We start from the raw sequence: 23260 nt of genomic DNA on the forward strand, positions 1-23260 counted from the left end.
TCTAACTGTTGCTTCCTGACCTGCATATAGGTTTCTCAAGAGGCAGGTCAAGTGGTCTGATATTCCCATCTCTTTCAGAATTTTCCACAGTTTATTGTGATCCACACAGTCAAAGGCTTTGGCATAGTCAATAAAGCAGAAATATATGTTCTTCTGGAACTCTCCTGCTTTTTCCACGATCCAGCGGATGTTGGCTATTTGATGTCTTGTTCCTCTGCCTTTTCTAAAACCAGCTTGAACATCAGGAAGTTCACGGTTCACATATTGCTGAAGGCTGGCTTGGAGAATTTTGAGCATTACTTTACTAGTATGTGAGATGAGTGCAATTGTGTGGTAGTTTGAGCATTCTTTGGCATTGCCTTTCTTTGGCATTGGAATGAAAACTGACCTTTTCCAGTCCTGTGGCTACTGCTGAGTTTTCCAAATTTGCTGGCATACTGAGTGCAGCACTTTCACAGCATCATCTTTCAAGATTTGGAATAGCTGAACTGGAATTCCATTACCTCCGCTAGCTTTGTTCGTAGTGATACTTTCTAAGGCCCACTTGACTTCACATTCCAGGATGTCTGGCTCTAGGTCAGTGATCACACTATCGTGATTATCTGGGTCGTGAAGATCTTTTTTGTACAGTTCTTCTGTGTATTCTTGCCATCTCTTCGTTATATCTTCTGCTTCTGTTAGGTCCATACCATTTCTGCCCTTTATTGAGCTCATCTTTTCATGAAATGTTCCTTTGGTATCTCTTATTTTCTTGAAGAGATCCCTAGTCTTTCCCATTCTGTTTTTTTCCTCTATTTCTTTGCATTGATCGCTGAAGAAGGCTTTCTTATCTCTTCTTGCTATTCTTTTGAACTCTGCATTCAGATGTTTGTATCTTTCCTTTTCTCCTTTGCTTTTCACTTCTCTTCTTTTCACAGCTATTTGTAAGGCCTCCCCAGACAGCCATTTTGCTTTTTTGCATTTCTTTTCTATGGGAATGGTCTTGATCCCTGTCTCCTGTACAATGTCACGAACCTCATTCCATAGTTCATCAGGCACTCTATCAGATCTAGGCCCTTAAATATATTTCTCACTTCCACTGTATAATCATAAGGGATTTGATTGAGGTCATACCTGAATGGTCTAGTGGTTTTCCCTTATACTGACACATTTATAAGTGGAAATTTCCCTTCAGTTCAGTTCAGTCGCTCAGTCATGTCACTCTCTTGTTTCACTTTCACCAGGAGGCTCTTTAGTTCTTCTTCACTTTCTGCCATAAGGGTGGTGTCATCTGCATATCTCAGGTTATTGATATTTCTCCCTTATAGATGTAGATTTCCCTTACAAAGACTAACTTTTCAGTTTTCAGAACTCTCCCAGTGTCTTCTGTTTCTTAAATATAACCAGATCAAGACAATTCTTATGCCAAAGAATCATATTTTGGGATGACATACTCTGCTCCCTTTCACAATGAATTACAAATAGGCAGCTATGCTTTTCCAAATAATGAAGATACTTAAGAGCAATATTGCACTGGAACCTGGAATTTTAGGTCCATGAATCAAGGTAAATTGGAAGTGGTCAAACAGGAGATGGCAAAAGTGAACATCGACATTTTAGGAATCAGCAAACTAAAATGAACTGGAATGGGTGAATTTAACTCAGATGACCATTATATCTCCTACTGTGGGCAAGAATCCTTTAGAAGAAATGCAGTAAACATCATGGTCAACAAAAGAGTCCAAAATGCAGTACTTGGATGCAATCTCAAAAATGATAGCATAATCTCTGTTCATTTCCAAGGCAAACTATTCAATATCACAGTAATCCAAGTCTATGCTGAAGAAGCTGAAGTTGAACGGTTCTATGAAGACCTACAAGACCTTCTAGAACTAAGACCCCAAACAGATGTCCTTTTCATTATAGGGGACTGGAATGCAAAAGTAGGAAGTCAAGTGATATCTGGAGTAACAGACAAGTTTGACCTTGGAGTACAGAATGAAGCAGGGCTAAGGCTAATACAGTTTTGCCAAGAGAACGCACTGGTCATAGCAAACACCCTCTTCCAACAACACAAGAGAAGACTCTACATATGGACATCACCAGATGGTCAATACTGAAATCAGATTGCTTATATTCTTCACAGCCAAAGACGGAGAAGCTCTATACAGTCAGCAAAAACAGGACCGGGAGCAGGCTATGGCCCAGATCATGAACTCCTTATTGCCAAATTCAGACATAAGTTGAAGAAAGTAGGGAAAACCACCAGACCATTCAGGTATGACCTAAATCAAATCCTACGATTATATACAGTTCAGTTCAGTTCAGTTCAGTCACTCAGTCATGTCCGACTCTTTGCGACCCCATGGACCACAGCACACCAGGCCTCCCTGTCCATCACCAACTCCCGGAATTTACCCAAACTCATGTCCATTGAGTCGGTGATGCCATCCAACCATCTCATTTTCTGTCGTCCCCTTCTCCTCCTGCCTTCAATCTTTCCTAGCATCAGGGTCTTTTCAAATGAGTCAGTTCTTTCAAGGGATTAGATCTGATAGAGTTCCTGAAGAACTATGGACAGAGGTTCGTGACATTGTACAGGAGGCAGTGATCAAGACCATCCCCAAGAAAAAGAAATGCAAAAAAGCAAAATGGTTGTCTGAGGAGGCGTTACAAATAGCTGTGAAAAGAAGAGAAGCCAAAGGCAAAGGAGAAAAGGAAAGATATACCCATCTGAATGCAGAGTTCTAAAGAATAGCAAGGAGAGATAAGAAAGCCTTCCTCAGAGCCAAGTTAATGCCTAATAGGGAAGTGCCTCCAGGTTGGGGATTATATGGTATTCAACAGTGTAGCTGGTTATTTGGACATTTTTGTGAGGTTGGCACATGACTTACTGTCAGTCTAACCCATTCCTCTACCAACTTATCCTAGTCCAGGAGTCTGAGACAGAGGTGGTAAGCCCTCTAACAGCTTTTAAATGCTTAGTCTGTGGCCACCAATTTTGCTGCTTTGGTTTCTAAGATTCCCATATGTCTTTATAGTGGCAGATGCTCTGATGGCTTTCAAGAGTTTGACTTGTGCCTACTTAGATTTTGATGTGCTTTTGGTCAAAATAGTCCAAATTTATAGTCTTAATTCCATTCCCCAAGTCCCTCAGCAGTTTGTTCTGTGGACTCACCTCAAGCTTTCGGAGTTTCCTAATGCCTGCCACCATCTTTCTTTTGCATTGTGTGTGTGTGTTAGTCGATCAGTCATGTCTGACTCTTTGCAACCCGATGGACTGTAGCCTGCCAAGATTCTCTGTCTATGGGATTTCTTAGGCAAGAATACTGCAGTGGGTTGCCATTCCCTTTTCCAGTCTTTTGCATAAGGGGCTCTTATTATTTTCCCTTGTTTAAATAATCCTCCTTAGTTCAACCAGACTTACTGTTTCTGGCTGCCTGAGCATGTTCCTGAGATCTTTTTGTACCTCCTGTAGATGCTTACACTGTAGCTGAGATTGGGCATAAACTCAAATGTTGTGGCCTACTAGGTCTCACCACGAAATATCTGGAGTAGCTCACACCCCAAATTTCCACCTAAAAGGGTTAGAACAAACAAACTTGATTTCCAAATGGCAAATAGGTGGAGCTCGATTTAAGAGAAATTTACCGGAGATGCTGAAGAGGCAGCAAAGTAAAGTGGCTCTGCAGGAACCTTCACTTTCATCTCAGAGCCAACCTTAGAACCTCAGTAGCTGTCCTCATACTACACTTCACTGACATTACTCGCTGTACCTCAGAGACAGAGCGGGTTTGGTTCCAAACCCCTGCAGTAGAGCCAATATTGCAATTGAATGAGTCACACAATTCTTTTTGGTTTCCCAGTGCATATGAAAGTTATGTGTACACTATACCATAGTCTATAAAGTGTGCAATAGCATCATGTACACACCTTAATTTATAATGGCCTTATTGCTAAAAGTTCCAAAACAATTTCAGTAGGAACATCAAAGATCACAGATCACCATAACACATAATAATAATGAAAAGGTTTGAACTCTTGTGAGAATTACCAAAATATGACACAGGGACACAAAGTGTGCCAAATGCAGTTGAAAAAAAAGAATGGTACTAACAGACTTCTTCAGTGAAGGTTGCCACAAGCCTTCCGATTGTGAAAAATGCATTTGCAAAGCTCAATAAAGTTAGCACAATAAAATGAGATATACCCTACCTGTCCAACAACAAAGCTAAAGTGATTTAGTTATAAGACTGATATCCTTTATTCAAGGGAAAGCAAGCCATGGATTGAGGTAGTACAGTTCCTCATAAGCAGAACTCTTTCCAAGGGATTTGGGCAAGGCCAAGTGTTACAGAGCTTTACAGGAGGCCATGTGGAAACAGGGCCTCATTGGCTAGGAGTTGGGAGTTTACTTACAAGGCTAGAAGATCCTGATAGCTAAAGCTGAGTTGAAACTGTGATTGGTGCATGCTAAGTTCCTGGACAGCTGTTTCCTGTAAGCGCAGGCTTACCTGGGCTTAAATTCATGATGTGGGCTGCTCTACTGGGGTGGCTCCAATTTGTGGGTCACATTATATAAATTAACTTTTAAAGTGTTGATAATAGCTCACTGGAGTCTTGACATTGGTTAAGGAAACTTTTTCACCTAAACATCAGATAAGGGCTGGAGGAGGATTGGGAGTGGGGGATGGGGTAGAATGGGGCCAGTAATAAAGCCTTGTCCAATGGGGCAGAGGGGCGGGGGTGCTGCTGAGGTTTCTGAAGACCACAGAGTGTAAGAACAGGTTTTACAGTATCATTTCCTTGAATATTACAGCTTGTTTCCTGAGAGAGCATTTGGGAGAGAGGTCCCAGCAGAGGGTCCCGAGAAAGATCCCAGAGCATCTCATGTTCTGGGGATGTTGAGGGTGAACACACGGGATGAGGACGATGATAGAGAGCAGAAAAAGGAAACTAGCATTGACTGGATACCCACAATGCACCAGGGCCTGTGCTAGCACACACATTCTCTTTTAATTTTCAAAAACCATGACCACTGTGATTCTTAGTCAGCAACAAGGTTGCCCCCAAGAGCAAATTTGCCAATGTCTAGAGACATTTCTATTTTCACAGTTAGGGGTTGCCCCTGGCATCTAGTGGGGAGAGGTCAGGGATACTGCTAAACACTCTACAGTGTATGAGATAGGTCCTAACATCAAGAATTATTTGGCCCCAAATGTCAGTAACACTGAGGCTGAGAAATTCCGCTTGAAGGATAGACAAGTTAATCTTCATTTATACAGATGAGGAATCTGTAGTTCTGAGACGCTACCTGTCATTCAAAATTAGACCAATATGGCTCCAAAGCCCTGCTCTTCACCACGCCATAGTGATGGGAACAGTGATGGGAATGAGGGCGAGAAACAAAGAACCAGGGCACTAGTTGCTCCTCAAAAGATATTTGTTGGAGGGATGAGTACAAGAATGAATGACGGACTTCCCTTCTGGTCTAGTGACTAAGACTCCACACTCTCAATGCAGGGGCCCTAGCGTTCCATCCATGGTCAGGGAACTAGATCCCACATATTACAACTAAGAGTCTGCATGCCACAGCAAAAGATCCCACATGCTGCAACTAAGACCCGGGGTGGTCAAATACATAAATGACTAAATATCTTTTTTAAAAAGAATGGAAGTCAAGGGGTGATAAAAGATGGGAATGATCATTCTATCGCCACCCTGACATACTTCTCTGTCCTGGTTCCACAATCCAAAATGGAGTCTGGATTATGATAATAAAGGCAATCAAATGATGGGGAAAGGTGGCCTCAAGCCCCTCTGCTCAGTCTCAGGAGGAGTCTGACGCCAGTGTCTGCACCTCTAAATGGATCTAGAAGATGGGGAGTCCCCTGGCACACTCTCCTCCATCGCCTTTTCCAAACAGACAGAGACAGACAGGGAGTCCTGAGCTGAGTAGGGGTGACCATTCCCCTCTTCCTCCCTGGGGCTGAGCCCAGCTGTGGCCCCAGAGAAGGAGGAGAATTTGTTTCCCAGTTCCTACATTTTCTGTGAATTTGGAGTGGGACTGAGCCAGATTCATTCTAGGAAGCCCTGAATCTTCTGGGAGGGAACTCTCTAGATGAAAGAGGGTGGAAGGGGAGGAGCCAATGATAAAGCAACACTTCTTTTCACTTCCTCTTTTGGACTCCTGAATTTGCCCTCTGGGTGGAATCTATCAAGCCTCAAAAGAAGCCAGTGCCTGTCGTGCTGGGCTGTCAGAGCAACCTGCTCGCTCCAGGAGGTGATGGGGATCCCCTCATTCCTAGCCTTCCCTGCTGCCAGGAGGAACCGAGCTCACTGCACGCCCTGGCATCCTTGGGGCCACATGCTACTGTGGACAGTTCTGCTCTTCCTGGGTGAGTGGGGGGCACAGCAGGGACAGTGGATCAGGACCATGGGCAGGTGGGCTTCTCTAAGTCAGCTGCTGCCCCCTGGGTTGGGGCTGAGCTGGGACAAGGACGAGGGCCACAGTGGGCAGCACATCAGGAAAGTCAGGAGGGTGAAGGCAGGCTAATGAAAATCACAGGCTGACAACCTTGCTGGCCTTGGGAAATTGTGCAATTGGCAGAAGTCAGGTTTTTTTTTTTAATGTGTTTTGCCCAAAGTCACTGGGCACCAAGGTCCCTGGTAATCTACCACTTCCCACGCAGAACCAGCTCTGAGGAAAGTCCAGTGAGCTAGACCTGAAGGATTAATGATGGCCAAGGTGTTTATCTTCCTTAGAAATGCATGTTTCACTGGGACCAAATCTTAGGCCAGAGGGCTGATGATGTCTTAGGCAAATAGGAGATGTTGTTGCTGTTCAGTTGCTAAGTTGTGTCTGACTCTTTGTGACCCCGTGGACTGCAGCATGCCAGGCTTCCCTGACCCTTACCATCTCCTGGAGTTTGTTCAAACTCATGTCTATTGAGTCAGTGATACCATGGCGATGTGGGGAAGCAAGACAGCACATTGTAGTGGGGGGCAGTGGCTGCTCTCTGTGCCCCTGAAACCACTTCAGACAGCAGAAACTTGTTCTCTTTATGAGAAAGGAGATCTACCTGGGAAAAAGCACAGGAGGGTCTCAGTTATGCAGGGAATAGGAACCAGAGAATGCATAAGCCAGGCAATTCTAGAATCATCACTTGTGAGACCAGAGACATCATGCATGTCTGTTTGCACTGTACAGACAGGGAGAGGTGTCCTATCACTGATGAAAGAGAAGGAGAGGATCTTGAGCTGTGATTGAGCACTGCCTTCTGACCACGTTCTCAGCCCTGGGCTAGGGACCATGGACTGACAATGCTGGTGGGAGAGTCTAGGGAAGGCCAAGTAGAGGAGTCGTATCACCAGGAATGTCCTCCCAAACTTAATTTCTGGAGTATGACCATCAAATCCACTTCAGGATGGTTCCAGAGGAAGACATACAGCCAGCCATTTTCCAAGTTACATACTATGATGGGTAGTAAAATCTGGTCAGTGCTGGGAGCCCTGGCCCTTGGTGCTGGATGATGCTGGGACAGGGGGTGGAGATGAGGAAGACAGAGTATTCCCCCACGAGCAAGGTGAGATGGAGTGAAGTAGAATAGCATGGAAAAGGAGCACACGGAACGTCCTCCCTCTTTCACATGGAGGAGCTCAGGCCTGGAGAGGTGCACACTTCCCTGCCCCTGCCGTGGAGATATCAGTGTGAGCCCTAGGCAAGATTCCTGGGAGAGACTTCCGGCATTTTTGTCCACTTGCCTCTTTGGTGTCACCAAGGATTTAGGTCTTCATTGCTCTGTAGCTCATTTTATTACAACACATTCTGGTCTAGTCTTGACTGCTCCTGTCTCCTCTTGTCTGGATCCACGCTGCACACCGAGGCCATGGCTTCTTCAGCTATGGCTGGGGGAGAGCCACTGTACTCCATAAATGCCTTCAGCGCTGCTCCACGGCCTACCTAATGAAGCTCCGACCCTACTCTTACAGGTAGATGTTCCTCTAGAGCCAGGCAATGTGTCCAAGGACTCTCCGCTTTCCAGAGTCCACAGACTGCCTTGTTTACACACTAAATAAATGCTATGTGCAGACTCTGGGGATTTATCAGGGAACTAGAGAGACGGCCTTCTGTCTCCCTTACAGTGACGATACAGAGCATGAACACATTTAATATTCACATGAGCGACTGAACTGAACTGAATATTTGTTTAGTGAATGAGTGGAAGATGACTTCTCTCTAGTTTTCTCATCTCTTGTTTCTCCTCCTCCTCTTGGTCCTGCTTCTTTACCCATTGCCTGTACTGTCACCTGTCACTTCTGCACACTCTGGTTTTTAGCTAACTTCTATGTCAATAATTTCCAAACCTGTCTTTCTTGTCTGTGTCAGATACAATTTTATATTTCCATTTTCCCGGTTGGAAACCTGCAAATTGATTTGTCAGCTCAGAAACAAAACACATTCAAACTCTATCATCTTCCCCTCACAAATGTTCTTCTCCTCCTAACATTTATATTTGTGTGAGCACAATTAACTATTTTCCTGGTCACCCATTCACAAAACCCCATACTTCATCAAGTCGCACTCTCTTGCTGCCTGTTACATTTCCCTCATGCCTATGTCCCCATCTTCACTTTCTACTGTCATCACAACTTTGGGCTGTCTTATCTCTCACCTAGGTAACACTCAATGGATGATTTTCAGAGTATTGGTAAATAAAATTAACATGGCTATTGCCCTCTTTGAGTTTACATTCTACTGAGGGACACAAACAATAAATAAAAAAGCACAAATGCATAAATTGGGAAGTGTCTATGAAGCTGTAAACAGGATACTCTGATAAGAACAGTTGTTGTGGGGGAGATGAGAGAATAGCCTGTGTTAACAGGATGATATGGAAAGAATTTTCTGAGGAAGTGACTTTTAGGCTAGGACCTGAAGCAAGATAAGAATTAAGCCATTTGAAGATACAAAGGAAGTGGGTTCAGAGAGTTCAGCATACAGAAAAGCCCCAAGTTTGAAGAATTTAAAGAGGGCTGGTATTATTGGAATTCAGTGAATAGGGAAAGTGGAGCTTGAGATGCAGCTGGAGAGGTGAGCAAGGACTGTATCAGGTGTGGCCTTGTAAATATTTACATTTTACTTTAAGAGCAAAGGAGGAAACCAGAAAGCTTGTAAGCAGGGGGGTGATATCTGATTTGTTATTTTAAAAATGATTCTAGCTTCTCTGTGGGGAATGAATTGCAGGGGGAATAGAAGAAGGGAAAAGCTAAGTTAGGAGATGGAAGAAAGCTGATGGTAGCCTAAAGTAGTTTGGACATGGATAAAGTCGATGCACTTAAGGACTAACTAGAAGCAGGGTGAACAAGAATTTACTGGTGCAAAGGTAGATGGTTTGGGAGAGAGAGGAATAAAAGAAAATTTGCAGTTTTCTGGCATGAATACCTGGGTAGACGGTAAAGAGATACCCTTATATGGGGGGAATCTGGGAGAGGAATAGAATATATCCATTTAATTTGTCATTGAGGTCATTGGTGATTTTGACAAAAGTTTTAGTGGACTAGAGAGGTTCAGTGATTGGAAAGAGAAGAAATGAGGATAGCCTATGTAGAAAAAGAACTGAGAAATCAGGCTGGGAAAGGGAGCAGGGAAATACTTTTGGAATTCTATGCAGGGTCAAGTGAGATTTTTATCCTTTTAATGAAACATCCTGGAGCATATTTATGTTGGTAGGAAAGACCCAGATGAGAAGGAGAAATGGGTGATGCAAAAGAGAAAGGGAATAACACAGAGAGGGAAATCTGTGCAGGTGAAGGGAATTTGACCTGGGACTGATGATTATTTGTAATGATGAATCATCATATCCAAACACCAGGCTGATCTTTGCTTTCTCTCTTGCAGCTCCTGTTTCTGGGAAACCTGGTAAGTGCTCCACCACATCCCCTCTGTCCCCCAGCTCTCTCTGCTCCCTGCACCCTGTATGGAGGAACTCTGGAGGCACCAGCAATCCAAGATTGAGGTAGAGCCAGAAAGAGGAATTGTGCCCACAAGAAGCCCTGCACCCGCTTCTCCTTCCTGCTTCCCTTCCACTGAAGCCACCAGGGGTGGGCAGCCAAGGGACACAGATGCCTCAGCCCTCCTGCTTCTGTTATGATGATACCTCACAGATTCTGTCACGGAAAATAACTGTCCTCTGTATCAATTGCCTTCTTCTCTCCAAACTAAACCACGAGCCCAGACCATGCAGAATCACATGATCTGCTTAGGTTATCCCCATGGGTTGATAAATCATCTACTTTGCATGTATCTGAAGCTCTCAGGGCCTGTTACCCTGGAGAGAACTAGGAGGCCGTATTACTGGCTGCGGCTGGGTGGGGTGAACACTGCTGGGCACTCCTTTCTCAGCACCACTAACCTCTCCACCACCCAGGGCTGGTAAGGGGGTGGGGCTCTCCTGGGTCACTGAATCCAGAGCTCCTAGACTGGCCTTCTGGCCTTTCTCACTCTTTCTGATTCTCCTGAGGCCATAGAGATTCATCTGTGCTTTGGTGTCAGGACAGGTCTATTCTACAGGATAAGGAATGAAGCAGGTCAGAAGAGAAATGTGACCTCTGACTCTCAGCCTGGCACCTCCACCAGGTGGCCCCACTTGTCTTCATCCAGCTGGGAAGACAGTTTATCCACTAGTGTCCAAATGCCTCAGTTTATGAGGGTGGGGGAAGTGATTCCCCAAAGGATGTATGTGTAGTGTGTGTGTGTGTCTGTGAGTGTGAGTTCGAGAGAGAAAGAGAAATAGAGACAGAGAAGGAACTGGGCAGAGCTCCTTGGGCGAGGTGTACTTGTGTTTCTCGACTGTGTGCTTGCCCCCTCTCCCATTTCCCTACCCCTCCTCCTCTCCTCCCTGAGAGAATCTGGGTTCCTGGGGGCCCTTGTGTGGCTACATGAGTTGGAGGAATTGCCTTCAGGTGCGGACCTGTTCTGGGTTGGGTTCTTCTCTTGATCTCTGCAGCATGGCCACAGTTTTCCATCATCTGAGATTTGGGGTCTGCTTAGGCCCTTGGGGTCCCTTTTCCTCATGCTGCCTCCTCTCTCTGCCCCTCAGCAGATCTCCCAAAAGCTGTGGTGAGCATCCAGCCTGCGTGGATCAATGTGCTCAGGGAGGATCACGTGACGCTGATGTGCCAGGGGACCAGCTTCTCTGCAGGCAACCTCACCATGTGGTTCCATAACGGGAGCTCCATCCACACCCAGCAGCAGCCCAGCTACAGCTTTAGGGCCGGCAGCAATGACAGTGGGTCCTACAGGTGCCAGAGGGAGCAGACCAGCCTCAGCGACCCTGTGCATCTGGATGTGATTTCCGGTCAGTGGAGGAGGCCCTGGAGAGTCTGGGAGAACAAGGGGAGATGAAATCTGCTTCCATGCAGAGGTTTTTAGGAAAGGGCAGTCGCCTACTTACTGGAAAGCACGGCTGTGAGTTGTTTGAAGTGGTTTTGGTCTACTCATTTCCCTTCTCAACCCACCTCCTCGGCTTAGTATGAGTGGTGAGGTGGAAGTTCCTAAGAGATTTCTCAGAATATGTTGGGCTCCTTTGTCTTGGTGCCGATTGAGCAAGAAGGTGACCAGGCCACCAACAGGCATCTGGGTGTGAGAGAAGCAGAAGAAAACCTCTAAATCATAGAAATCTTCCCATATTCGTGGCAGAGTCAAATGCACAGGGAATTACTAGCCATCTAAACATGATGATTTCATTCACCTTTGAGCCTCAGTTTCCTCACTTGCTAGTGGAGATACCACTGCCTCCCACACGAGGTTCTGTTGAGAATCAACATTTCCCTAATCCCTGCCCTCTCTCTGTGCAACTGAGGTGAAACTTGTGTCTTCATCTCCTTATATTTCCAGCACAGGCACAGGGCAGGGCTTAATAAATGTTTGTTGAACAGATCAATGATTTTCCAAAGCTCTTGGCAAGAAATAGTTTCTCCATTAAAAAAAAAAAGCTGCAATGTGATTATGATAAATATTGTCATTGTTACTGTTCATTTAGTCCCCTTCCCTCCCTGAATACCCACATTTTAAGTATCTAATAGGCCCAGTGGGCTCCAGTCCCAGTCCTGCCATCTTTAGCCTCTGGGCTTAGCAGGAAAAGACAGTCATGGAGGGAAGCCTCAGTGGCCTGGCAGGGCCCTGGCCTTAGTGCTCTGGCCCTCCAGGAAGGGGTGGAGCTGAGGGGCTTCCTCTCCTCAGGACTATGGGAGACACCCCCACCACAGTGACTGATGATGGAACGACTGGCACATGAGGTGGGCACCACCCTGGGGGACCTAGGTGCAGAGCTAGATATGACGTCCTTGAGCCCAACACCAGCCTGGGTGACCTTGGACCACTACCATGGAGACCAGTGCCAACAGAAGGCAAGGCACTCTCAGTCCAAGGCAAAGGCTCTCTATAAACAAGAGGCGGGGCAGGCTCTGTAGACACTGCTGGGGCAGCTCTGTGGGCCTCAGTATTTACACCAATTTGTGCCAGCAGCAGCTCAGCAGGCCCAGCTGCGTGGGCTGGCTGTTGTCCAGCTGGCCACAACTGCTGCCAGGCAGCAGATCAGCACCCCAAATGCCAACAAGGCACAACAGCTGAGCACCACCCAGGCCCCAGTCAGGCCACAGCATCAGCCTCCCCATGCACCAGCCAATCCCAGAGTGAACTCTTCTGGTGTTACAACTCTGACCCAATCTTTGCTACTGGAGATCACGACATCCTTCTCCCTCAACCTATCCCAGCCCTAGATGTATCCAAGACTGCAGCTGGGAAAACAATCCTAGGTAAAGCAGACCCTGGCCCAGCAGACCCTGGCCTCTAGTTTTCAACTCATCCTGATGCTTGTTAGTGGCTGTAGTCCAGCAGGAGTTACCATCTGCTCAGGCTCCTGGAGTCCATGCAGATACGGTTGAGTACAGAACTTGGCAATGAGCAACAACAGGTGTCAGCCCAAGGCTCCACCCAGAATGCTATTCCCCATTTTGTTCCTGTTCAATCACTAGATCATGTTCAACTCTTTGTGACCCCATGGACTGCAGCATGCCAGGCTTCCCTGTCCTCTATCTCCTGGAGTTTCTCACACTCATGTCCACTGAGTCAGTGATGCCATCCAACCATCTTATTTTCTGTCATCCCCTTCTCTTGCCTTCAATCTTTCCCAGCATTGGAGTCTTTTCCAATGAGTCGGCTCTTCTCATCAGGTGGCCAAAGTATTGGAGCTTCAGTATCAGTCCTTCCAATGAGTTGATTTCCTTTAGGATTGACTGGTTTGATCTCCTTGCTGTCTAAGGGACCCTCAAAAGTCTTCTCCAGCACCGCAATTTGAAAGCATCTATTCTTCAGTGCTCTGCCTTCCTTATGGTCCGACTCTAACATCCATACATGACTACCGGAAAATCTATCTCTTTGACTGTATGGATCTTTGTTGGCAAAGTGATGTTTTTGCTTTTTAATACCTCTTTTCTGGCCTACCCCAGGCCTTTTGCCAGGCCCTAGCTGTGGCTCAGACTCCCTCTAGGACTTCAGGTCCATTTGCTAACGTTAGTCCAGCTGGTGGAGGCAGTGGACATAGGCTGATGGGCCCAGGAAGAAGTGGCCACACACCTGGGCCTTTGGGTGAGTTGCCCTCGTGAGGAATAGGTGGTGGTAGGAGCTGCCCAAGGAAAGGCACAGGAGAGGTGGAGCCCTTGCCTACATCCAGGCAGTGACTGACCCGGGGTGTTAGCCAGAGGCAGAAAGTGCAGTGGCCAAGAAGGCAGAAGCAGATGGGAGTGGTCAGCAGGGCATGAGCCTGACACGGACAGCCACACCTGCTCCCACCCAGACCCTGATGGGTTTAGTCACTCCCGTCAAGCCCTGTTCACTGATTTAGCAACAGCACAGATCCAGCTGTTGAAGAAACAAGTGGTTGTCCGACTGCAGATTGTTCTCGACCACTGGCTGCAGCTCCAGCACAGTCAGTCCCAGTACCCCCCGCCCAGCTGCGTACCTCCAGGTGGTCCAGCAGCAGCAGTACCCACGAGCCTCACTGCGCCTCAGCCACCACAGCACAGGTCCCTGTTGTTCTCCTCATGCAGTCTGTGCACTGACTGGACAAGCCCAGACATCGGCTGTCTCCACATTGCGTTCAGTGCTCCTGCCGAGGGTTCTCAGGCAGCAGAGAGCCCAAGACCATAGATGAGGAGAACAGTCTTGGAGAAGAAGCTGAACTAGTGACCAATGGGAATGGTAATTCACCAAGCGATGAGTTGGCAGCCGAGGCCCCTGCCCATCAGCACCACCTTCTACCTTAGCCATGGTATCCAGACAAATGGAGACTCAAACCTTGGCGAAGCACTGTGAAGCCCCAGATGCTCACCCACGTAACTGAGGGCTTTGGTACCCAGGACTGAGCAGAAGCATTCCCAGTGTTCTCCATTACTGAAAGAGTTTGATAAGCCACTGTAGACTGGCCTCCCGACAGGGCTGAATAAGAATCAGTCAGGTGGCTCCAGTGAAGGGGACAACCCATCTACTCAGCAGTAAAGAAGGCAAATCTCCCAAAGTTCCAGCACTGTGGGAAGTATACTCCCGCAGAACAGTTCTACGGCTCCAAGAGTTTTCTGCTTCATGAGTTCCACTAAGAGGTACTGTGTGAGCTGTAGCTGCCAGTTCTGGCTGAAGAGGGAGAAAATGAAAGAGTTTCGGGAGGCTCACCATGTTGTGGTCACCAGTGTGGACGCTGCTGCTCCTCTGACACCATCCATGCCATCATCCAGGGCACGTGCGGCAGGGGTCAGGAGCACTCTAGCTGGGGTTCAGAGATTTCAGTTATGATGAAAGCACTCTCTCCAACATCCTTGGGCCTTTATCAGTGAGAGCTGGGCATGGGGAATGAGGCCCGGGAAACTTCCATTCGGCTCTGCCTATGCCAGGATTCATGGCATCGACCCTGTGTTCCTGTCTAGTAATCTTAGCCTTTGGAGTCTTATGTAGGTTTATTGCTTCTCTACAAGGCTTCCAGGAGATTGCAGAGGAGTTTTGTTCCCAGGAGTTTGACGGAAATGCCCTTTTATGACTTAAACAACACCTCATGAGTGCCACAAACATGAAACTGGGCCCTGCCCTTATGATCTGCACCAAGGAACTGTCCTCAAGGAGACCTCAGACGGCCCTCTTGGACAAACCACCCTAAGGCTGAGGCTTCCACTGTACAGGTTAAAATTTGGCACCAGCGGAGACTTTGCCGAGAAGCAAGTGCTGTTCTAAGGCTGTACACCTTCTGTAGAGGGGATTCCCCAGACAGGGAGGAGAAGTAATTGGTTGCAGGTGCTACATGGAAGCAGCTTTGACATTTTCTCTGAGTTCTACTTCATTTTAAAAAATCTCTACAGTTCTCAGCATTCCCATCTAGCTTAATCCAACCTGTATAAAAGAAGCAGACTAGAGACCGAGGACTGCTCACCTAATCCTGTAGTAGAACGTCTAGCCAGGGTCTGAGCTCCTCACGAGGAGGGTGATGGGGGAGGAAGAGGGTGGAACACAGGACTGCCCCCAGTGTTAGGCGTGGGTTTCCAGCCTGTGTGACAGAGCAAAGGCCGGGCGCCCCACCTTCTCTCTGCACTGTCCCACTGTAGCTGTGGCCCGTGGTTTTCTCTTCCCTGTCACTCACTCCCTCTGCTGTGAACGTTTCCTTCCACGTATGTGGCCGGCTCACCAGCCAATGTAGGGGCTTGGTTGGCATCATTCTGATCTGCTGAAGGGACTAAGTGTGGTTGACTGGCACACGTGTGGCTTTTTTTTTTTTTTTCATTTGCCTTCTCCCTTCCAATGTATCTGTTGTTTTCTACCCTTTCTTTCCAATTCCAACTCTGATCTGTCCTACAGCTTCAGGAAAACAGAAGGCATGGGCTGAGGTCAGGATTATAAGTACCTACCTAAGCCTCTATTCCTTAAACTATAAAGAAATTAAAAATATTTCCTCAGCAAAAGGATTAAAATGACTGGGGGAAAGTACACAGCTGGCTAACAAATGGCCCACCCATGTCACTGCTGGCTTGAGACAAAGTCCCCGCTGAAGTGAAATTCCACGTTTGTTTACTAACATGCACCAAGTAAACCAATATTTGTTGGGTGCTCGTGACTCTCCCCAAGGACACAGGTCTCTGCTTGTCCCCCTCACATGCTGTCTTCTCTCTCAGACTGGCTTCTCCCCCACCTCCCTCCTTCCTCGGGGAAGGGACTGCACTCCGGGTCCCCTGTATCCACCTGCAGAGGCCTCTTGGGCCAGACAGGGCTTCAGCTGTGTCTCCCAGGATGGGAACGAGAAGACAAGCATATCTGAACACCTACTGTGTGCCAGCAACTACTGTAAACAGCACAGCTAATGGTACTATTGTGACTAGTTCCACATACAAGGAAACTGAGGCCCAGAAGAATTCATTATTTACCCAGGATCACAGGGTGCATACACGAAGGAGCCAGAATTAGAGACCAGGGGTGTGTGAGTCCACATTTAAACTCCCCCCGACACACACTGGCCCCCGGAGGGATGGTCTGGGTCTCAGATCTGAGTCAAGACCTTCTGGGTCCTGCGGTCCCTTTGTGTCTTTCAGACTGGCTGCTGCTCCAGACCCCCAGCCTCGTGTTCCAGGAAGGGGAGCCCATCATGCTGAGGTGCCACAGCTGGAGAAACCAGCCTCTGAATAAGATCACATTCTACCAGGGTGGGAAATCCAAGATATTTTCCTATCAGCGCACCAACTTCTCTATCCCACGCGCCAACCTCAGTCACAGCGGCCAGTACCACTGCACAGCGTTTATCGGGAGGATGCTACACTCGTCACAGCCAGTGAACATCACTGTCCAAGGTGGGGACTCTCTCCAGATGAAAGGATGGGAGAAGAGGAGATGGATAGTAAGGAATAAAGTCACATGGTCTTAAATGGAGATTTGAGAAATGCCATAGTAGCAAACCTTGGCTCTGGGGCCAAGGGCAGGGGTATGGCAACTTGATAAATGCTGTCCAGAGCTTGGGACCCTCAGCTCTCAAGTGACAGGTGATGAGGCTCTTATTCCACTTTGAAATATAAGCCCGTCACACCAAGCACAGCAGTGAGGCAGAGCTTTCTCATTGGTGTAGAAGTTCCCAAAGCTCCTGGACATTCCTAAGAACTGAAGTTTTCCTAATTTTTTCTCATGTTTCATGATATGTCCATTCACTCCCAAAGGTATAGCATGTTCTTAAACAGTTTAGGGGTCCAGTGTTGGAGGCTTCAGGTTCATGCTTCCTGCTATCCCCACGGGCTAAAAGGAACCCTTCCCTCCACCTTATACACTCAGCAGTGTGCCTTCATTTGATTAGCAGAGAAATCGAAAGGGTGTGGGGGAGGCACAAACCCACTCACAGAACTCCTGTGCAGGTGAGGCTGGGGGAGGAAGCAAGTGCTGCACTGGAGGAGGGCAGGGAGGGTAAGTGGCATAGGGAGGGTCCTGAGGTCTGTCTTCCCCAGAGTCCAGCTCGAGTGGCCCCTCATCGATGACAGCTGTGGCTATAGGCACCTGTTTTGCTGCAGTGGCTATTGTTGCGGCCATAATAACCTGGTTCCGCCTCAGGAGAAAGCCAATCTCAGGTTTGTGGTTCCTCTTGGTCCCTCTTGTTATCAGTTCCTTTTTACCCAAGGCCCTAACCCCAACCATGGCTAGAACCCTTATCTTTGGGCTAAAGAATCCTTAGCATTCATATATAGTCCCATATTTTATTTATTCATTCATTCATTTAACAGGCCTGAACAAATTGGCTTATGTGTCAAGCACTGTGATAGACTCTGTGGATGATGCCAAGTTAAAGAAAAGTTCAGCCTCTGCCCTTAGGGAGTCCATAATATTGTCGAGAAGACTGAAATACAAATAGTACAATAGCACAGATAGTAACTGGAGGGGATAAGACCAGTATTAGAGAATGCATAGGCTACGACAGGGATAGAAGAGCCTGAATGACCCAGCACGGGCTGGGCCAGTTAGAGAAAACGTCATAGGGAGGTAGTGTTGCATGGTGATTGAAGCTCAACTGGGGGGTCAGACTGCCTCAGTTCAAATCTAAGCGCCTCTGCTCACCGGCTGAGTAACGTGGGGGTGAGTTATTCTCTGTGTGTTGAGAAGATGGAGCTGGCGTGTTAAGAATGTTCACATCACGACCAGCTGAACAAGGAGGCACGAGCCACCCACACGGGGCTGGCGGCTCCTTCAGCATCTGAACTCCTAGACTGGGGAAGTGAAAGCCCTGGGTCGTTTTCATTGAAAATACAGTTTCAATACATTCTCATAAAGGAAGTAGAGTCACAAGATTTGCCACTCAGAGATCCCAGAAATGAGAAGGGGTGGCAGCCCTTTGCCCCAGGTCATGGGTGAGCAGAGAGGACAGTGTCAAGCCACTATTTATGAAGTGGTTGAGGTGGAGGACACCAACATATTTGTGGGCTTAACATCTAAGTGGTTGTTTTGAAAGATGCCCCAGGAAAATCAAAGTGAGAACTTAACAGCGGGAATCCTAAACTCAAGTCCTTATCTTAAATGTCCATACTCTGGGAGTAAGCAAGGTGATCATACTGTAAAATTCTTAGGTGGCAACTCAGGGAAACAAAGTTGTTGTTGTTGTTTTCAGGAAAACAGTTGTTTTTTCTCATCATATTCAACTTCTATGTGCCTCAGTTTCTTCATCTGAAAAATGAGGACACAAATAGAACCTACCTTATAAGGTTATGAGAATGAATGAGCCTGCAGCTGAGTGCCCAGCACACAGCTAGTACCATATAGTATGGGCTGTTAACATTATGGAGGAGGTGCTGTTTGAGGCTAGCAGTTAACCAGGCAAAGAGGGTAGATGAGCATTACAGGCGTGGGGGCTGAGACATGGAAATGAGAAACACTGTGGCTGGGATGGAGCTCGGGGAAGTGTAAGGAGGGTGCTGGGAGCAATTTGATGCCATCGAAGCCACAAACGGTGAAGCAGAAAAAAAGAAGGTGAAGCAGAAAAAAAGAAGGTGAAGCAGGGCAGAAAGTTCATGGAATTGACATAGGGTACCTTTAAACAACTAATCTGTATTCTAAAGGGCACAGGAGGGCAGTAAGCATGTCTCTTTGTTTTATGCTTCTTTCCTCTTCCCATCAGCACCTAGCACAGTGCTTGCCACACAGTAAGATGATTAATAAACATCTCTTCACCGATCAGCTGAAGAACTTCAGCTCTTGGAAAGCAGGCTCCTTCCCCCCATAGTATTAATATTAATGTAAAATTGCTGAGAGAGAAGGGAAGGTGCTATAGAAATCTAGTAAGCAGATCATCACAATTCTTAACACTGTAAAGCTAGCTTACTGGTGAGAGAAAGTGCCAAAGTTATCCAGACACAGAGAAAGTAAAAGGGAAAAAAAGACTCAGAGCCACTGACAAAGAGAAAAAATACTACTTATACCTCACAAAGCACTTTGCAATTGGTTCATAGCCAAGACCTCAGTTACCGATGGTAAGTAAATGTAGAGACTCAGTGAGAAAAACTGAGAGGGAGAAAGAGATGCTTTTAAAAGGCAGAGCAAGCTTAAGAAAGGTGCAATGGAATGGCCTTTGTGACAGTCCCATGAGTCCCTACTATTAACCTAGCCAACTTCTACCTCTCTAGACCAGCCCTTTTATAGGCTAAGGTAGTCTCTGGGAAGTGGGGAGGAGAGGCGTGTCTGTGGGAGAAGGGTATATATTGGTTCTAACCCAGTCTTGCCTCTGGTCCGTGGTCCTGAAGACTTAGGTTCTACCCCGTAATCCTACTAACCTCCATGTGCCCCTCCTAGCTCTCCCAGGAAGCCCTGAGCGCAGGGAAATGGGAGAGACCCTCCCTGAGGAACCAGGTGAGTGCAGCTCCCCTCTGTGGGCTCAGTGACACCCTGTCGTGTGCGTCAAGAGGCGGCTTGCCGTGTGCGTCAAGAAGCGGCTTGCCGTGTGCGTCAAGAAGCGGCTTGCCGTGTGCATCAAGAGGCGGCTTGTGAGCACAGGAGAGGGAGGGGGCAGTGGGAGGAGGGCAGGGGCTCAAATCTCTTGGTCAGTTCTGAGACTAACTCCTGGGCCTGAAGAGGACCTCACTGGGGATGAGGAGATGAATACCTATCCTAGATAGAGAGACAATGGCCCTGTCTGAGTTTCTGGGGCTAGAACTTCTAGGGGTATTTCCAGAGCAGGACATCAGAGATATTTAGGTCTTTCTGTGGAGCTTTGGAAGAGCTGGCACAGGGTGGGGGTTAGATGTTGTAAGACTAAGGCAAATAGAATTAAATAGAGAAAACTCTAGAGGAAAGGGGAAAGAGGCCAAGGGAATAAAGCCTAGATTTGCTGTAGTCCGTGTCTGTGGAGAGATGGGGTAAGAGTAGATGGGGTGAGCGATGGGGTAAGGGCTCAACTCTTAGTGGAACATGAAGAGAAGATTTTAGGCTGAGAAAGTTCTGTGTACTAGCTACATTAGCAGGCTTTCCTCTGTCGACAAAGCCTGGATCTAATGCCCACTCCTGTAGGTTTGTTAAATGTGAACCTGGCACTAGCCTGGTCGCTATCATAAAATGAAATCTTGAGTGTCGTTTCCTCTCTTGGGGGTTAATCACCTCACTGAGGAAATGAGTGCATTGGCCTGGAGGACCTCGAAGCCTTTCCGGTCTGACATTCTGAGAGTCAGTGCCCATCAACTCTGGCCCAAGTGGGGATATGTTAAAGGAGCAGGACTATCCCAGGTGATTTCCTGACTGTAGTTAAAGCCAGAGCTTGGAGGGACCTGGAGCTTTCTCTGGGGGCTCCCAGACAGCAGAAACAGACAGGAAAAAGAAGCCCTTGAGGACCCCACCTCTGATGGCTGGAGTATGACTCAGAGCAGAGCCAACAGATTTGAGAGCTTGAGCAAAACGGCCCAGCTGTCCAGCGGCACTTTGAGCAAGACCCCTAGGTCCCATGGCCAGGCCAAGTGGGGATATGGACCTGAGTCTGCACTGGGGCCAAGCTGACGTAGGATAAAACGTCCGAACACAAGTGGGTTAGCCATTTTGATGTTTGGCTCTACCACTGGCATAAATATATTTCACAAGGTGTTTATTTCACAGGAAGGCACTGGGGCTGATGGTTTCCCCAAAGGCTCATCTAGGTTGCTGGGATTGTAGAGGGATGCATTAGAAGGAGGATTCAGGACGTGGTTTGTTCCAGAAGTTGGAGCATGGCATACAGGGATTCCTTGTGTCCTGGAGATGAATGAAGACACTAGATGCATTGTCTCAGACTCCTTCCCCACTTCCTGAGGAATGCTGCTTTGCAGATACTGAGCTGCTTTCCGCACTGGCAAAGTGAGTTTGTTGGCAAAAACATGAGGAAATTTGGATGTGTTTTAGATCTTCACCAAGGAGAGTGCTGGCTGGCTTGCTTGCTTCCTTCTTTCCTTCTCTTCAGCCTCCCTTGTTCACTCTCACGCTTTCTTTCTTTTTGATGTGAGGGAGTAGGAGATTCTCCAGAGCTCCGACAAAGACATACTATTGGGCTGGCCAAAAAGTTCGTTCAGGTTTTTCTGTACCAGCTTCCAGAAGAATCTGGATGAACTTTTTGGCCAACCCAATACATCTGGCTAACCTGGAAAGGTCCCCACCCCAGTCCACACACACCTCTTACTCAGTATCTCCAATCCCAAAAGCTGCCTGGTAGCTTCGAAGAAAATAGTGGTTTTCTGAAAAGAGTGTAGTACAGATGACTGTCTCCCTTTGCTAATGTAGCTGGTGGGGGCGCCATGTCTGGGATACTGAGGGTGGGCTGGGAACCAAGCTTTCGGCCCACAGGGCTGAGTTGGGGTCAGTGGTCCTCCCTCAAGCCTGGTTTGGGCCCCGCCTCAGTGTGGGGCGGCCCCAGGCTATAGCCGTGCGCCTGCTCACCTCTGCTCTCTTTGCCCACAGCCGGTCTCACTGATGCTGAAAATGATGCTGCCAGAACTGAGGTGAGCCCTCCGCCGCCTGATCTTCCTTCTCCCCCTCCTCCACCCTGCTGCCTCTGCTGCGGCCTCCTTCCTGCGGCCTCTCCGCGGATCCTCACTGCTCCCTTCTGTTTTCTCCAGGCTGAGAACACAGTCACCTATTCACTCCTCTCGCACCCGGATGTTGCAGAGGAAGACTCAGAGTCCGATTACCAGAAACGCCTTTAGTTTTCATTGTCTTGCCTGGGACTTGGGGCAGTGAATCGGAGAGGCCAGGATCTGGTGTCTTCTGGCCTGAACTCCTCTTGGGTAGAAGAGGATACTGCAGTTCTAAAGAAGGAGAATGACTTTTTCAGAGTTCGGTCCTCTGAATCCTGAAGCTCCCTGTTCTGACATTCACAGGTGATATAGCCTCAGATAACTGACCGCTGATTTCTTCCTTGCCTCAGCACATTCATCAGTAGGACTCTTCTATTATACATTCACACAGCCAGTGTAAATTACTTTTATTAAGAAATTGCAGCAACACAGAAATACGTTACAGGTTATATGAGAAAAATTAGATAACCATGGATGATTTCAGAAATGTTGAAATAGACTAACGTATGCCAATATATTAAAAGTGATTGTTTCTGGGGATGGAATTATTGGTGCTTTTCATTTGCTTTGTTAATTCTTCTGTACAGACCATTTATTACTTTTATAATAAAATACTACACAAACAACAGTCCCCTTATCTTTTAATCACTGAACCAATTAGAATATAGACTGATCTGGGGTCGGTTTCTTTTCAGTGGTAAGAATCTTGGGGAGGTGGTAATGGGCAGGAGGTGGGGGCAAGAAAATGTTTGGAGTGTAGGACAAGTATCCCTCATCTTAAAACCATATACTCTTCTTCCAATGAATTTGTGTTCTTGTTTCCATGTCTTCTTTCTCTTCCTCCCATGGTAAATAAACACCAGTTCTCAGGAAGCCAAACTTCAGATGAGTCCTGAACGGAGATTTACTGACTCTTTCTCTTCTGCTCTTCCCCTATCAGAGTTATCAGAAGGATGTGAACTTCTCAGAGAAGGTTCCGGGAGGTTAGAAACAGGACTGACAGCTTCCTCAGGAGATGTCCTTAGCGAGGCCTCATTTTCCTGGGACTCTAACAGGAACGTTGTGCAACATTTTTGCATTCAGAATTTAGCAGCTTCCTTTGTTGAGTAGTTTTCATGAGGTTTCATATTCACATATTGCTGTACAATAAGGAATAGTAATTGCAATTATTGGGTTATTGAGGGCT

At 47.2% G+C, this 23260-nt stretch overlaps 1 protein-coding gene and 1 pseudogene across 10 annotated transcripts; both read left to right on the forward strand.

The window, feature by feature from the left end:
* Positions 1-6151: 6151 nt before the first annotated feature.
* Positions 6152-22702, forward strand: FCGR2B (Fc gamma receptor IIb). Of its 10 annotated transcripts, XR_011463327.1 has the most exons (9): positions 6152-6377; positions 9881-9901; positions 11082-11339; positions 16609-16863; positions 17506-17625; positions 19835-19891; positions 21228-21361; positions 21959-21999; positions 22117-22215. XR_011463327.1 is itself a non-coding variant. In XM_070366561.1 (8 exons), the coding sequence occupies exons 1-8, from the start codon at positions 6266-6268 to the stop codon at positions 22201-22203; spliced, it is 951 nt and encodes a 316-aa protein (XP_070222662.1). In that variant the 5' UTR covers positions 6152-6265; the 3' UTR covers positions 22204-22702. The 10 variants fall into 10 exon arrangements, 7 of the variants coding, with proteins under 7 accessions (XP_070222662.1, XP_070222664.1, XP_070222667.1 ...); XR_011463328.1 differs by lacking the exon at positions 19835-19891 and having other exon boundaries at positions 21225-21361; XR_011463329.1 differs by lacking the exon at positions 19835-19891.
* LOC138987280 (polyhomeotic-like protein 1 pseudogene) lies at positions 13591-15262 on the forward strand (annotated as a pseudogene).
* Positions 22703-23260: the final 558 nt, after the last annotated feature.

The sequence above is a fragment of the Bos mutus genome, chromosome 3 (assembly GCF_027580195.1).
Source record: "Bos mutus isolate GX-2022 chromosome 3, NWIPB_WYAK_1.1, whole genome shotgun sequence".
NCBI classification, from domain to species: Eukaryota; Metazoa; Chordata; class Mammalia; order Artiodactyla; family Bovidae; genus Bos; species Bos mutus.